Source organism: Mobula birostris, chromosome 22, assembly GCF_030028105.1.
Source record: "Mobula birostris isolate sMobBir1 chromosome 22, sMobBir1.hap1, whole genome shotgun sequence".
Taxonomy (NCBI): domain Eukaryota; kingdom Metazoa; phylum Chordata; class Chondrichthyes; order Myliobatiformes; family Myliobatidae; genus Mobula; species Mobula birostris.
Window position 1 is genome coordinate 12,851,964 of NC_092391.1, and position 17,712 is coordinate 12,869,675.

At 45.8% G+C, this 17,712-nt stretch overlaps 1 protein-coding gene across 2 annotated transcripts in view; it reads right to left on the reverse strand.

The window, feature by feature from the left end:
* LOC140186125 (carboxyl-terminal PDZ ligand of neuronal nitric oxide synthase protein) overlaps positions 1 to 17,712 on the reverse strand; it is a 142,194-nt gene that overhangs the window by 21,571 nt on the left and 102,911 nt on the right. For both annotated transcript variants that reach the window (XM_072240027.1, XM_072240028.1), the window contains 4 exons: positions 12,561 to 12,669; positions 7,531 to 7,660; positions 5,466 to 5,596; positions 1,465 to 1,626 (listed from right to left, as the gene is read on the reverse strand). In XM_072240027.1, coding sequence (XP_072096128.1) covers positions 1,465 to 1,626; positions 5,466 to 5,596; positions 7,531 to 7,660; positions 12,561 to 12,669 — 532 coding nt within the window. The remainder of the gene's footprint in view (positions 1 to 1,464; positions 1,627 to 5,465; positions 5,597 to 7,530; positions 7,661 to 12,560; positions 12,670 to 17,712) is intronic.

Here is a 17,712-nt window from a genome sequence, read left to right on the forward strand (position 1 = left end):
TGAGTGTAGGAGCAGGAGTAGGCCACTCAACCCATCAAACCTAGTCTGCCATTCAATATGACTGTAGCCCTCAAATGCTCCTCTGTGCTAGTTCGCCACTGTCTTCAATCTGCTAACCTATCAACAATGTAACAGACAGCGACATTGAGGTAGTTTCACTAGCGTGAGAATCTCAAATAACAGGACGCCATTCCAAGACAAGGAGCCAATCTGAGGAGCCAGCCTTCTCACAACGGGTGGTGAATCTCAGGAATTTTTCACCCCAGAGAGTTGTGGAGAATCTGCTCAACAGTCTGGCCTTCACAACTCTCTGGGGTAGAGAACTCTATGCCCCTCAGATCAGCCCCTAATCCTGAAATTCTATCCCCGCATTTGAGACTCTCTCACAACTGAAAACATCTTGACATCTACCCTGTCACGTCCTCTTCTCCAAGATCATCCCTCATCCACTCCAGACAAAAATTATCATCACGCCTGTTCTACATGGGAGAAGGTCTCAGAGAGCGTGGCAGGGAAAGTTTGAAGAGCATTCAACATTAGTCCAGTCGCTTTACAGTGCCAGTGATCACTGATCAGGGTTCACTTTCCACCAATGTCGGTAATGAATTTGTATGTTCTCCCTGTGGCTGCGTGGGTTTCCTCCAGGAGTTCCGGTTTCCTGCCACTTTCCAAAGATGCACGTTAGGGTTAGGGTGGACATGCTATGTTGGCGCTGGAAGCTGGTAACGCTTGCGGGCTGCACACAGCACAATCCTCACTGATCACAGGATGTTTTCATGCTTCAATATACTAAATCAAAAGTCAACATAAGCTTCTTATCAAAGTATGTATTTGTAACCACATACTATCTTGAGATTCAGTCCCTGGCAGGCATTTACAGGAAAATAAAGAAATACAATAGAATTTATGACAAATTATAAACAAACAAAGACTGACAACCAATGTGAAAATTGTACAAATAATAAAAATAAAGAGAACATGAGTTGTACGGTCCTTGAAAGTGAGTCTACGGGTTGTAGAATCAGCTCAAGGTTGAGGTGAGTGAAGTAATCCACACTGGTTCCAGAGCCAGCATTGGGTTGTAGGGTAATAACTGTTCCTGAACTTGGTGGTGTGGGACCTGAGGCTCCTGTACCTGCTGCCTGAAGACTATAGCAGGAAGAGAGCATGGCCTGCATGAGACAAATAAAGCTAATCTTTAGCTCACTCTATCCCATCTGGCAAAAAGGCTTATTGACCAGCTTCATGGTCTCTCCAAGTGTGCACTCCGATTCCATTTGTTCATTACTGCCCCACTTCTCCCTGTAACAATGAAGCACCATGCCAAGCACGTCCTGGGATTGCCTTTCCACGTCTATCACAGAGGCAGTGGTCCGGCCCCGGATGTAGTTCGGGGATCGGGAATCTCTGCTTGCTCCCTCACCACACCGCCCTCCCCCAACCCTCAGCAGCCGGCGGACGTACCTGAGCCATGACCACCTGCGTTTGCTGTTGCTGCTGGAGGAGCTGGGACTGGAGCAGCTGCAAGTGGTGATGGGAGGCCAGTGGAGTCAGCGAGGAGCAATGGCTGCTGGGAGATTGTGCCAGCTGAGAGGACGACGCAAAAGGAGTCCCTTCTCTGGAATCCTGAGGAAGCAGAGAAGAACAAATCAGGAACATTTTATTCCGAATGACCCCCAACAAATCAAAATGGGAAAATATTATTATTTGGTGAAAACGATTTGGCAATTGCTCCATCAATCACCCTTGGTGACCACACTACTATGGCTAAGGTCGATTTTGAGCACACCCTAAAGATACAACCATTCTTGACTCACTGCATTTAACTGAACTGACTGTAGTTTGTTACCTCTGGTATTCAAACCAATCAAAGTTCGGGGCAAGATGGTGCCGAGCTGTGATGTCTGTTGATGTCATGGCTCAGACTTGGTTTTTTTTGGTCCGCAGGGATCATTTTCAGGACAGCGCTGGGAGTTAGGGATCACATCAGGGTTTGGGGAAGGAACATGAAGGGAGGTTAGAGTCAGGGGCAGGAGTCTAGGTCAGAGCACTCTATGCTCAAAGGCCAGCGAGCCCAGAAGTTGGGTGGATAGGTGCTGAGGTCAGAGACCGACGACCCCCAGATCAGTGAGTCCTGGATCAAAGATCCATGCATAGCCAGAAGCCAAGGCCTGAGGGTCAAAGCCCTGTGACCAGTGAATCCTGAGGTAGTTGGAGGACTGGTCTGCGAGTCTGGGGTCAAACACTGGAGGCCCAGTGACAACCTGGGGCTGGAGGCCTGTGTGTGTGTGTGTGGCTGAGAGTTCGGGAAAGGTGTTTGTTTTGCTGTTGTTGTTCTGCTGAGCGTTGTGGGCAACAATGATGGCAGCAGAATGTGCCTCAGCACCTGTGGGCTGCTCAGCACACCCTTAGGTTGTATTGCTTGCTAATGCAAGTGACGCATTTCGCTGTATGTTTCGATATACATCGGATAAATAAATCTGAATGTGATTATTTCATGTGTAAATTGATGCTGTTTGCTGCATCATTGCCCACTTCCAATTCATGTGGTTAGAGATAAAGACTAAGCCAATGCTTAAACTTCCTCGGTTTTACCCTCTGTTCCTTCAGTGTTCTGGCAATGCACCTGTGAAACTTTATTACTAATAACTAATAAATCATTCATTCAGCTTTCTAATATTTCCATTGGCTAGGGTGCCGTGGGCAGGATGTTGTCAGGAAGGGTCTGTGTATGCTATCTTCTCCAAAGATTGGCCCCATGTCATGGTGGAGAGATTTGTGAGTTCTTGACATCTTGAGATATGGAGTTTGGCCACCTGGTGCTTAGCTCCTGGTAGGGTCACCAATGGTGGTACGGTCAAGGAGGGGAGAATACTGACAGAGAGCGATCTAACCAGAGCCTGGCCTGTGAGCCTGAAATCCGAACAGATATCCCAGCCCAATCAGCAGATGTGTCATGTTCATGCCACTGTCCTTCGAACGTAGAGCAAAAGATTTATTCTTGTAATTCTTTTATTTGCCCTCGATACAGATGGGATAGTCAGCGTCTTTTTCTTAGGGCGGCAATAGATAATACCAGAGAACATCCTTTTAAGGTGAGAGCAGGAAAATTTTGGGGAGATGTCAAGGGTAAGTTTTATACCCCGAAGGTGGAGGGTGCATGGAGCGCAGTGCCAGGGGTTGGTGGTACGGGCAGATACCTTAGGGACTTTTAAGAGACTCTTAGATGTAAGAGTCTCTTCAGTGGGTGACAGTAAAATGGAGGGCTCTGTGGGAGGGAAGGGTTAGGTTGATCTTGGTGAAGGTTAAAGGGTTGGCACAACATTGTGGACCAAAGCACCTGTTCATACTGAAACCACAGCCCCGCCAGTGGGTTGGTGCACAGTGCCCTGGCCCTCGATAGAACACGTCCTGAGGAAATGCTCTGCAGAATCCTCACCAGCATCCTGGAAAATCTCTGCTTTCTACTCACCCGCAGGAGGTGGCAAGGCTGCCGATGGTCATTTTCAGGACTTTCTATGGAGTCACCCTGCTAACAGTTCGGGAGACACAGACAGGCCAGACATGGCGAGGACAGCAGATTTCCTCCTCAATGGACTAGACAAGGTTGTTGCAACAATCAGCAGCTTCATGGTCCTCACCACTGATGCTGGCATTTTATTCCAGTTTTTGTTTAATTAATTAATTTCTTGTATTTTTATTTAGCGACATAGTGCGAAACAGGCCCACGCGGCCCAACGAGCCGCACTGCCTAGCAACCCACCTAAGACTAAAACATGAGCCTGATCACAGAACTGTTTGCAAGGACCAATTAACCTTCTAACAGGCTTGGCTTTGGACTGTGGGAGGAAAACGGAGCAGCCGACAGAAACCCAAGCCATCACAGGGAGAACGTACAAACCCCTCACAGACAGCGCCAGAAATGAACCCTGAAACTCTGATGCCCCGAACTGCAATAGCGCCGTACTGACCGCTACGCTGCCGTGAACGTACTCATTGTAATGGTGAGATCTGTCCACAGGTAACCAGCCCACGGCCTCTCCCTCACCAGTCCTGCATCCGATCCATAATGCAGTCCCCAACTAATCGGGCACCCAACTCTGCAGATGGAACTTGGGCATCATGATACCTGTTTTATGGGTGTACTTTAGGGGTTTTGTGTTAAGGGAAGCCATCTCCACAGAGTTCAAAATGAGGTTAATATTAGAGAGAGCCTCCCGAACCCACGTGAACAGGGATCTGAAATGCACAAAACAGCTGGAATATTAACATTGTCCAGAGGTCCTAAGGATCTCCAATAAGCTGTCATGAAAAGCATTACAATAATAAACTGCACAGGCAGTATTGATTTAATGAGGTACAAAACAAGTTAATCTCGCTCTAATGAGCGTGTGATCTGCATGGCCTGCTGAGTTTCTCACTGACTCACTGGAGAACGTGCAGGAACCCTGATTGAGTTGCCCATGTACTAATGCAGCTGCTCCCTCTCTTCCAGCAGCGCATTACCCTCGCATGAATTGCACTGCATACATACTTTGATAATAAAATGAACCTTTGAACCTTAAGTTTAAGAGTTTAAGAGTCGCGAGGTAATGATGCAGCTCTATAAAACTCTGGTTTGGCCACACTTGGAGTACTGTGTCCAGTTCTGGTCGCCTCACTATAGGAAGGATGTGGAAGCATTGGAAAGAGTACAGAGGAGATTTACCAGGATGCTGCCTGGTTTAGAGAGTATGGATTATGATCAGAGATTAAGGGAGCTAGGGCTTTACTCTTCGGAGAGAAGGAGGATGAGAGGAGACATGATAGAGGTGTACAAGATAATAAGAGGAATAGATAGAGTGGACAGCCAGCGCCTCTTCCCCAGGGTACCACTGCTCAATACAAAAGGACATGGCTTTAAGGTAAGGGGTGGGAAGTTCAAGGGGGATATTAGAGGAAGGTTTTTCACTCAGAGAGTGGTTGGTGCGTGGAATGCACTGCCTGAGTCAGTAGTGGAGGCAGATAAACTCGTGAAGTTTAAGAGACTACTAGACAGGTATATGGAGGAATTTAAGGTGGGGGGTTATATGGGAGGTGGGGTTTAAGGGTCGGCACAACATTGTGGGCTGAAGGGCCTGTACTGTGCTGTACTATTCTATGTTCTATGTTCTAACCTTAGTGGTAGGGGTCCATGGCATAAAAAAGGTTGGGAACCCCTGAATTAGTGTAAGTGTGTGCTTGATGGCCGGTGCAGACTCCGTGAATGGAAGGAGTCATTTCCAAGTCATGTGAATCAGCTGTCAATGCACTCTTTTGAATGCAAAGCACTTTCAAATGATGTGTGAGGCGCTAGTGACAGGCAGGTGCTTCCTTCATCCATCTAGCGGTAACACTCAGTACAGAAGCAAAGAAGGTGCGTCGTGCACCAGTTATTAATCAGCGATTGAAGATTAAATCCAGAAGGTAGAATGTATTGCAAGTACCTGGTAGTTCTTCTCGAGGCGAAGCACTGACTTATCGATTTCCACCTCTGCCCCGTCACAGTCACTGGAGTTGTAGAGTTCCACATCCTTGTCTACTCTCCCATTCTGCTCTGCTCGAGCTACCTGGTAACCTGTGAGTGAGACAGACTGGAGCTGAAAAGAATCCTGTTTACATTAACAGTACTGGATATATTTAACCATAGTTAAAAGGAGTAACTGTAGTTATTTTAGTGATACAGTGCAGAGAAGACCCTTCCAGCCCTTCAAGCTAGACCACTCCAGTAATTCCTGACAAACCCAATTAACCCTAACCTAATTGCGGGACAATTGACAATGAGCAATTAACCTACCTGGTATGTCTTTGGACTGTGGGAGGACCTGGTGAAAACCCATGCCTTCTTGGCAAGGACTTACAGAGACTCCCTACAGAACGGCATTGGAAATGAACTCTGAAATCCAGAATGCCCCAAGCTGTAACGGCATTGCGCTAACCAATACACTATCATGGCACCCATTACTTAACGAATACTAACCATCATTACAAGATACGTGAGTTCATACCAGCTCTCTGACACAGAAACAGGATTTCCTGTGCTCCATGCAAACTCACCAGCCACCTTGCTTCATCTAACACTAGCTATATTCTTCTTTCCTTGTATGGCTACTGAACGACTCCAGCAACGTACGGGCCCAACTTCAACAATAGAGTGGCCCTTCGGTCCATCGAATCCATGCCAAACTGTTATTTTGCCTAGTACCACTGACTCACACCTGGACCATAGCCCTCCATACCCTTCCCATCCACGTACTTAGCCAAACTTCTCTTAAGTGTTGCAATCAAACCCACATCCAACACTTCCGCTGACAGCTTGTTCCACATTCACACCGCCCTCTGAGTGAATAAGTCCCCCTTAGGTTCCCATTAAACATTTTACCTTTTACTCTTAACATATGACTTCTAGTTCTAATCACACCTAACCTCAGTGGAAAAAAGTCTGCTTGTATTTACCCTATAAATACTCCTCATAATTTTGTATGCCTCTATCAAACCTCCTCTCATTCTCCTACACTCCAGGGAATAAAGTCTAAACCTATTCAATCTTTCCCTGTAACTCCAGTTCTCAAGTCCCGGCGACATCCTTGTAAATTCTCCCTGTACTCTTTCAATTTTCTTGATATCTCAGTCTTGGTATTCTTCATTCTAACTAATCTCTCTGTGGAAAAAAAAAAGCAATTACTAAAGTCGTTACTGATTTAGCAATCATCTTATATTAATAACCTCTGGCTCTTGACTCCCTCCTAACCAGAAACCCTATCAAAAGCACAGGAGATTCTGCAGATGCTGGAAATCCAGAGCAACACACACAAAAAGCCAGGGAAACTCAGCATGTCAGGCAGCATCTATGGAGGGGAATGAACAGTTGGCATTTGGGGCTGAGACCCTTTGTCAGAATTCTTCACATGGTCCTGATGAAGGGTCGTAGCCTAAAACGTTGACTGTTTATTCCCCTCCAGACGCTGTCTGACTTGCTGAGTTCATCCAGCACCTTGTGTGTGTTAGCCCTACTGAAACACTTCCATTCTTAAAAACATCTGTTGGTTAATCCTTGCACTGCCCCCCAGCCGAAACCTGCTTAAGAGATAAAAGGTCACACATGATTACTCATTCCTGGTGGTTAAAATGTGACCTTCCCAGTAGCTCTGTGTTACCGAGACCGAACTCGACATGGTACTCTACGTATGGCTTCCAGTGAGGTTCAACAGCACTTGGCAGTTCTATTTATACCAGCAAAACCGAGTTTCTCTGCTCCTTATTCACCATCTGGAAGCTCCCCCTGCCAACCAGAACAAGATTACTTTTCCCTTCTCCCTCAGAACACCACCATCTGCATCAGCCTCCAAGCGACAGAGGCCAACCAGCCAGCAGCTCCACGCAAACATCGAAGTCTGGAGCATTGGTCCTCTCACACCCTGTTACCCAGACCAGCGTGACCCTCACTGGATGCCGAGGTACCTCCCAGAGTTACGCCGGTCTGTAGGGTGGTGTGTGGACGGTGGAACTTACCTCCGGAAGGTTGCTCCTCTGTTGCGTTGTCGCTTGCTCCGTCTGCATTCTGCTCTGCATGCTGCAAACTCAGCTTATGACAAACCTCAAAGGCCTGTCCCACTGTACGAACAATCCGCATTGCTTGGCTCTGAGACAAAGAGATTCTGCTGTGTATCCAAACTTACAAATCGTCCACTCATTAACAGTACTTTATAATGTTGCTGGAACATCTCCTTCTGCCTTAAACACACCCAGTCCCTTAGCTACTGCAGCCCTGTGTGGCAATAAATTCCACAGATTCACCACCCCCAGGCCAAAGAAATTCCTCAGTTTTAAAGGGACGTTCCTTTATTCTGAAGCTGCTCCCTCTCCTGCTAGTGGAAATATCACCCCCACATCCTCTCTAACCAGGCCTTTCCTGGTAGGATCAATGAGAATCCCTCCATCATCCTTCTTTCTGAACTCCGTCGAGTGTAGGCCCACATACATCAAATGCTCCTCATACACTCAGTAGCTACTTTATTAGGTACACCTGCTCGTTAATGCAAATATCTAATCAGCCAATCACGTGGTATCAACTCAATGCATAAAAGCATACAGACATGGTCAAGAGGTTCAGTTGTTGTTCAGTCTGAACCCCAGAATGGGGAAGAAACGTGATTCTATGTGACTTTGACCATGGAATGATTGTTGGTGCCAGATGGGGTGGTTTGAGTATCTCAGAAACTGCTGAGCTCTTGGGATTTTCATTCACAGAGAATGGTATGAAAAACAAAAAAAACATCCAGTGAGCGGCAGTTCTGTGGGTGAAAATGTCTTGTTAATGAGCGAGGTTAGAGGAGAATGGTTAGAAAGTTTCAAGCTGACAGGAAGGATATAGTAACTCAAATAAACACATGTTACCTCAGTGATGTGCAGAAGAGCATCTCTGAATGCACAGCACATCGAATTTGAACTGGATGGGCTACAGCAGCAGAATAGCACAAGTATACACTCGTTGGCCAGTTTATTAGGTACAGGAGGTACTAAATAAAATAGCAACTGAGTTATGTGATGCCTTCCATTGCTGGGATCATTCTTGTGAATCTCCTCTGTACCCTTTCAGGGGCCAGCACATTTTTCCTTCGATACAGGGCCAAAAATTGTTTACAATATTGCCCAAACTTGTAGATTTTCTCCAGCAGTTTGCCTTATCTTTTCCAGGTTCTGATGAAAGGGTCATCAATCTAGAACAGCAATACTGCTTGTTCCTCCTCAGATGCTGTCTGGCCTGCTGAGAATCTGCAGCATTCTCTGGAATCAGCCTCTTTCGACTGGAAGCAGAGGCAGGGGAAAAATCCAGGCACAATGTGGGAAAAGGTTTCCCTGCAGATCAGTTCAACACCTGCTGAAGTTCATGCAGCCTTGTTAGTGCTCAAGTATGGGACTTGCAGAACAAGTAACGAGTATATTGACGATTTGGAAGAAGGAAGCAAGTGTAGCGTATCTAAATTTACTAATGGCACTAAATGAAAAAGTGCTGAGGATGCGGAGAGTCCTCAGAGAGATATAGATAGATTAAGTGAGAGGGCAAGGATCTGGCAGATGGAGTACAACACAAGGAGGAGGAGCTTAGGCGACTCCTTTCCTTGCATCTTCGGAAACAGCTATATTTCTATCTGTAATATCTCTATTTTTCCCATTCAGTGTTCTTTTGTAAACCCTGACCTGGAGTTACACACTGACTTTGGTTCTTTGCGTGAATGTGACCCGCTCTCGGGGTCTCACGACTGGCCGCTATTCGATATGCCAAGGACGCTGCCTGGAAGGCTAGCGCGCCTTCAGGGTTCCGGGATCTCATGGCCCTGGAGGCGGACGCGAGGTCGGTGCCGCCACAGGAAATTAGTGTGTCATGGGAGACAGAAGATCAAAAGCAATGAACCGGCTGCTGGCTGTGTGTCCAGAGACCAGAGTTCTTTGGGCACAGAGCTCAGAAAAAGCAACGCAACAGACTTTTAACATCGTAAGTCAGTGAGTTGTTTGTTATATCTCCCCTCCCGCTGTGAAATGAGGACACCTCTTTTTCACTTATTAGGGGGAGAGAGAGAGCCTGTGGTATGTCGAATTACCGGGTGAACGAGTAGTCTTTGGGGTACTGCAAGACTGTGTCTTTATTGATGCTTTGTTGCACACGTGAGTGCTCGGTGGGGGGGCACCGATGCTTTTTTGCTGGTGGGAGAGGGGGTCATTGCTTTGCTCTTCATAACAAGGGGAATTGAGTATAAGAGCAAAGAGGTCCTTCTGCAGCTGTACAGGGCCCTGGTGAGACCACAGCTGGAGTACTGTGTGCAGTTTTGGTCTCCAAATTTGAGGAAGGACATTCTTGCTATTGAGGGAGCGCAGCGTAGGTTCACAAGGTTAATTCCTGAGATGGCGGGACTGTCATATGTTGAAAGATTGGAGCGACTGGGCTCGTATACTCTGGAATTTAGAAGGCTGAGAGGGAATCTTATTGAAACATATAAGATTATTAAGGGATTGGATACGCTGCAGGCAGGAAGCATGTTCCCGCTGATGGGTGAGTGAGGCCACAGTTTAAGAATTAGGGGTAGGCCATTTAGAACGGAGTTGAGGAAAAACTTTTTCACCCAGAGAGTGGTGGATATATGGAATGCTCTGCCCCAGAAGGCTGTAGAGGCCAAGTCTCTGGATGCTTTCAAAAGTGAGATGGATAGAGCTCTTAAAGATAGCAGAATCAAAGGTTATGGGGATAAGGCAGGAACTGGATACTGATAGTGGATGATCAGCCATGATCACAGTGAATGGCGGTGCTGGCTCGAAGGGCCGAATGGCCTACTCCTGCACCTATTGTCTATTGTCTGCTGCTTATGCGTGAGTGGGGGGAGCTGGGGAGGGACTTCAGGGTTCTAACATTTAACTGTGATCCATTCTTTGGGGCACTCCTCTGTTTTCGTGGATGTTTGCGAAGAAAAAGAATTTCAGGATGTATATTGTATACATTTCACTGACATTAAATGTACTCATTGAAACCTTTGAAACAACGCTGGTAAAAGTGAGGTCATCTACTTTGGAAAAAAATAGGATGTCAGATTAATATTTAAATGGTGAAAGATTGCAGAGGGACTTTGGGAGTGCTTATGCATGAAGTGCGAAATGCTGGTTTGCTGATGCAACAGTTCTTCAAGATAGCAAATGGAATATTTGTCTTCATTGCCAGAAGGATTGAATTTCTGAGCAGGGTGGTTACTGCAACTGTGCAAGGCACTGGTGAGGCTGCACCTGGAGTACGATAGCTCTGGTCTCTTTCAGATATACCGGCTTCAGAGGTAGTGCAGAGGAGTTTCACTGGGTTGATTCCAGAGCTGAGAGGGTTAGCCTATGAGGAGAGATTGAGTTGCCTAGGACTATACTCGCTGGAATTCATAAGAAGGATCTTATAGAAACCTAAAATTATGAAAGGGATAGATAAGATAGAAGCAGGAAGGTTGTTTCCATCTGTAGGTGAGATTAGTACTAGGAGACATTACCTCACGATTTGGGGGAGTAGGTTTAGGACGGAGATAAGGAGGGGCTGCTTTTCCCAAAGAGTAACAAATCTGCAGCATTCTCAGCCAGGAAAACAGTAGGGCCTATCTTATTAAATATATATTAAACACAGTTAGATAGATTTTTGCACAGCTGTGGAATTAAGGGCTACGGGGAAAAGGCAAGCTGGTGGAGCTGAGCTCCACAGCCAGAGCAGCCATGATCTTATTGAATGGCGGAGCAGGCTCGACAGGCCAAATGGCCGACTCCTGCTCCTGGTTCTTATGTTCAGTTAATGAACAGGTCTTTCAGTCCAACTGAACTGCACCAGTGATTATGCTCCTCAAGTCTCCTCCTGTCTCCCCTGATCTCAACCTATCCCCAGTCCTGTATTCCTTATTCCTTCATGTGCTTTCCACTTTGAAAATATCTACGTGTGCCTTCTGCGGCAGTGAGTTCCATGTTTTAAACATTCAGCCAGACAAGACCCTAAGGGGGCATCAAAGGACAAATGGTGAAATGTTTCCACAACTGGGAGAAACCCCAAGAACATTCATCACTGAAAGAATAGGGAGTAGTCTTTGAGATGCAAAGGAACTTTGTCCTGCAATGGGCAGTGACCCTCTGACATTTTATCCCCCTGCAGCTTACAGCACTGGGAATATTAAACAGGGACGGAAACACATTTTTAAATGATTGGGGAACTGAGGGTTATGAGGAACTGGCCATGATCATACTGGGCAGTTTCTAGAGTAGGTTACATGGTCGGCACAACATTGTGGGCCGAAGGGCCTGTAATGTGCTGTAGATTTCTATGCTCTATGTTCTATGACTGTGGGGCTGAGTGGCCTACTCTTGTTCCTATTTCTTTATGTTCTTACATTTTCTAGGTAAAAAAAAGTTTTCTCACATTCCCTGTGGGATTGTTTTATTGATGTTAGTTACAGGTAGGCTTCTGTACCTCCTACCTGATGGTAGCAATGGAAACAAGGCATGACCTGGGTGATGAGGTGGTGGGGGCGGAGGGGGGGCTTCCTTATTGATAGACACCGCCATTTTTGAGGCATCACTCCCTAAAGGTGTCCTGGATACGACGGAGTTCAGTGTTCATGATGGAGCTGGCTTACAAACATCTTCAACTTACTTTGATCCTACGTAGTAGCTCCCCCTGTCCCTATACCAGCCGGTGATGCAGCCCATTAGAATCCTCTCCATGGACATCTGTAGAAGTTTCTGAGGAATGGAGTACTGGGAATAGGGTGAGATTTAAGGAAGGTAGGAGGAGACTGGTGAACCAGCTCAGTAAGATGCCTTGGCCAGTAAGGATGATTTGGGCTGAAGGCCCTGTTGCCACGCTCTGCGGCTCTACGTCTGACCTGCTTCCCATTCTGGCTTCGCTGACCTCCTGTGACATGACATTATTCCAGCAGCAAAGCTGGATGAAAAGCACACGCACGTGAACATGCACAGGCACACACTCACACGTAGCAGCAGTGGTCACACACCAGCGCTGGAGTTTGTACCTTTTTCTTCGACTTAAACACGTTGCATCGGAAGGTATTGCTGATACCATCCCTGGCAATATAGCTGAATATCTTCAAATCTTGGGAGTCATGCGATACATAGAATATTCTGGAGAGAAAGAAAGGTTCCAATGATGAGATGTCTCCTAACATCGTGACGCATTACTACATACAAGAGTAAAAAATACAAGTGCAGTGAGGCATAGTCAGCAATACAAAAACTTCCTTCTCAATGAAGATAAAAAGCCTGGAACAAAAGGGATAAATAGTCTGGTTCACTGTGTAAAACCTATGACTCAGCATCTATCCTATTGCGGTAAAAATAAGACAGATTATTGACCTCACACTTACCTCAAACTTACATCTAAAGCTGCAGATGATAGGAACAGGACCAGGCCATGTAATCCATGAAGGCCATGTTGAAGTTCCAATATATTTGTTTTTATTATTTCTAATCTCATCCAAATTTCTACTGATTTTCCCAGTTGTCTTCTGATTGAGGCGGCGCAGACAGAGAGGGGAGGAAAGCACCTATTTACCTTAACAGCAAGGTCAATGTCAGAAGGACATGGATTTAAGGTCATAGGCAGAAGGATTAAGTAAGTTTATTTTAAAGTTAGTTGGAATTTAATGCAGACAAGTGTAAGGTATTGCACTTTGGAAGGACCAACTTGGGCAGTCTTACATGATGAGCGGCAGGGCACTGAGGAGTGTGGTAGAATATAGAGATCTGGGAGTATTGTCTCCAGTTTTGGTCTCCTACCCACAGGAATGATAGAAACTAGACTGAAAGAGAGCAGAGAAAATTTACAAGGATGTTGCTGGCACTTGAGGACCTGAGTTATAGGGAAAGGTTGAACAGGTTAGGACCTTATTCCCTGGAACATAGAAGATGGAGGGGATATTTGATAGAGCTAAACAAAATCATGACGGGTATAGACAAGGTAAATGCAAGCAGGTTTTTTCCACTGCGGTTGGGTGAGACGACACTAGAGATCACAGGTTAAGAATGAAAGGTGAAATGTTTAAGAACAACATGAGGGAAAACTTTTTCACTCAGAGGGTGGTGAACTGCCAGCACGTGGAGGATGCGGGGTTGATTTCAACATTTAAGAGAAGTTTGGATAGGTACGTGGATGGGAGGACTATGGTCTGGGTGCAGGTCAACGGGACTAGCAGATTAATGATTTGGCATGGACTAGATGGGCCGAAGGGCTTGCTTCTGTGCTGTAGTGTTCTTTGACTCGATTTACACTTAGCTGGTATGGTGGGGATCTTGAGCTCCTATCAAAACCCCACATTATGTTTTAACCTACTCTAATCTACATACCCATGTCCAAACAGTAGGAGATGCAAGTAGGCAGGACGGTAGTTTGACAGTAGGCGTGTACTCCATAGTTTGAACAGTCTCTTCTGTGCTGTAGGTCTTTATAGGACTGTAATGTCTGTCAGTCCAGCAGCTTCTAATAAAATGGAAACTCCTGAGATAAAGTCACGGAGCATTACAGCACATAAATAGGCTTATTCGTTCCATCTAGTCTGTTACAAACTTTCACTCCGTCTAGTCCCATCGACCCACAACTGGACCAGGGCCCACCATACCTCTCCCATCGATGCATCTATCCAAATGTCTCATAAATGTTGCAATCGAAACTGAATTCACCACTTCCGCTGGCAGCTCGCTCCACACTCTCACCACACTCTGAGTGAAGAAGATCCCAAGTTTAACCTATGACCTCTAGTCCTAGACACCTAACCTCAGTGGAAATAGCTTGCTTGCATTTAACCTGTCTATACCCCTTATAATTTTGTGTACCTCTATTAAATCTCCCCCATTCTCCTACACTCCAGAGGAAAAAAGCCCCGTCAATGGGCTGCAAACACAATTGGGACCTGTATTTCTCCATAATGTAAGATTAAATTTAGCCAGCCTTGTGAAAGTGACTTCCAACAGAACCTTACACTGGGACCACGGAGACTACAGCCCTTGACTGCTAAGCTACACCTCAGACTTCAGGACACCTTTAATTTTCTGTGCTACAGGGCTAAAGAGGTGCAGTGGAGAGGGAGCTAATTAAAGGCTGTGCCCAGTACTGACAAGCCTTGTTTGCACAGATCAGCAAACTTAGAGCTACAAAATTCACTCTAGAGATTGCCAACACAACAAGGTGTACCCTATCCTTTGTTTTAATTGAATACAGAGCAGTCCAGCACAGGAACTGGCCCTTCGGCCCACAAAGTTTGCTCTACCAATTAAATTAGTAATCAAGTGGCCAACTAAATTAATCCCTTCTGCCTACACAATGTCCATATCTTTCCATTTTCCTCACATTCATGTGCCTATCGAAACATCTTATAAAAGTTCCTAATGTATCTACCTCTACCACCATGTCAGACAGTGCACTTCAGACACCCACCAATCTCTGTGTAAAAAAAGTGCCCCATATCTTTGAACTTATCCCCTTTTCAGGATTTCTCTAACTTAAACCATTCTTCTAGTCAACGTTCTAGTGTTTTAGCTATAAGGAGGAAGCCTTTTTAGCCCATTGAGTCCACACCTGCTCTCAGACCAATCCTGTCCAATTCTTACACAAACTTCCATCAACTCCACTCTGAAGGTCCAGGAGCCTCAGGACCCACACCACCAGGCTCAGGAACCCCTCATCCATCAGGCTCTTGAATAAGGGTGACATGGTAGTGCAGCGTAGTGGTTAGCACAACACTTTACAGTACCAGCGACCGAGGTTCAATTCCCCCTGCTGTCTGTAAGGAGTTTGTACGTTCTCCCCGTAACTGCGGGGGTTTCCTCTAGTTTCTCTAGCTTCCTCCCACAGTCCAAAGACTACCACTTGATAGCTTAATTGGTTATTGTAATTGTCCCATGATTAGGCTAGGTTTACATCGGGGGATTGCTGGGTGGCATGGTGCAAAAAGCTGGCAGGGCCTATTCTGCACGGTATTTCAATAAATAAATTTTAAAATTCTCAGTTAAGAAGAATGATGGATCAAAATCTCTCCTTTACTGATACCAAGGCTGGATCTATTGTTACAACTGACTGCTGTTTATTTCGGCAACAAATTATCTTAAGTTTCAAAATTGTTCTTCCCCATTCCTTTTCAGTCCTAATGAAGGTCTCAGTCCAAAACGTTGACTGTTCATTCCCCTCCATAGACGTTGTCTGATCTGTTGAGTTCCTCCAGCACTTCATGTGTGTTTCTCTGAATTTCCAGCATCTGCAAAATCACCTGTGTGTAAAATTAATGTGTCTCCAACTATATCATTCGGCCACTCCAAATGATATCGTATTTGTGAACTAGGATGCCGTGCACAATCCTGATTTGATGGAGACGGACGTGAGAAGCACGGAGGAACATCTGGAGAAACTTCTGAAATGCCTGCTTCGCTGCCGCTGCTACTGTGAGATCAAGAATCTCCGGAGGGGAAGGCCCCAAATCCTCGGCTTTGCCTATTGCCTGTTGCCGAGGCCGGGGTCGAAGTGCTCGGCAGAGATGGTGCTCGGTGCTCGGTGTCGGAGGGCTGGTCGGAGGCTCGGAGTTTTTGGACGGACTCGGAGTCGGACTGTGGTCGGGTGCTTCCAGGATGCTGCATCGGCAAGTTTGCTGCGCTGGAGGTTCATGGCAGGGAGAGTTTCTCCCTTCAACCGTCTGCGTGAGATGATGTGACTTTTGAGAGACTTTGAGACTTTTTACCGTGCCCGTGGTCTGTTCTTCTATCAAGTTACAGTATTGCTTTGTACTTTTGTAACTTTATGTTATAATTATGTGGTTTTTGTCAGTTTTTTTAGTCTTGGTGTGTCTTGTGTTTCTGTGCTATCACTCTGGAGGAAAAAGTTGTGTCATTTCTTAATGCATGCATTACTAACTGACAATAAAAGAGGACTGCATGTCCTCATAATCTATTCTAATCTGATATCATACTATAGTCCAAATACTTAGCTAGACATAGACGATACCAGTGGTTTCAGGCATTTCCAAACAAATAAATTAACTGCTATCTGTAATATCGTTCCTGTGGTTCTGAAAAATCTTCCAATTGTAGGAGACAAATGCAAGGAATACTGTCTGTCAAACAGGGGCCAGCTCTTCGCGCCTTTATAACTTTCAAAGCAATTTTGTTTCAAAACATTGTGTTTTCCTCACTGACACTCAGAAGTTCAACCCACTTCACTGTGTTTTTTTATGCACAAGGGAACTATTTCGTGCATGTTAGACTGCACTGGCATTCACCTCCATGGCAATTAGCGCCCATCAAACCAGGCGTGATTAACGTTACCACAGCTGATACCAATGACATAGGAAGGAAAGGCAATGAGGTCCTGAAGCAGGACATCCAGGGTATTAATTTATACATTGCTGCCCGTGCCACGCGCCAGTGAGGGTAGAAACAGGATGATTTGGTAGATGAATGAGTGGCTGAGAAGCTGGTGCAAGGGGCAGGGATCACTGGAATCTCTTCTGGGGGAGGTATGACCTATACAAAAGGGATGGATTGCACCTGAACCCGAAGGGAGCCAATATTCTAGTGGGCAGGTTTGTTAGAGCTGTTGGGGAGGGTTTGAACTAATCTGGTAGGGGGATGGGAACTGGAGTGAAGGAACTCCAGAGAGGACAAAAGATGGTAAAAAACAAAGATAGTGTGCAGTCAGGCTGTCAGGAAGGGCAGGCAGATGATAGGACAAAATTACAGCCAGCAGGGTGATGTTGTTGTCTCCACTGAATCGTGCCTAAAGGATGGTTGTAGTTGGGAGCTGAATGTCTAAGGTTACACATTGTATCTGAGGGATAGGAAGGTAGACAGAGGGGGTGCTGTGGCTCTGCTGGGAAAGAATTGCATCAAATTAACTTTAGATTATGAAGACACGCAGTCCTCTTTTATTGTCATTTAGTAATGCATGCATTAAGAAATGATACAATATTTCCTCCGGTGTGATAACACAGGACAGACCAAGACTGAAAAAACTCACAAAACCATATAATTATATCATATAGTTACAACAGTGCAACAATACCATAACTTGATGAAGAAGTCCATGAGCACAGTAAAAGTTCAAAGTCTCTCAAATGTCCCACATCTCACGCAGACGGGAGAAGGAAGAAAAACTCTCCCTGCCATACCCGACCACGGTCCGAC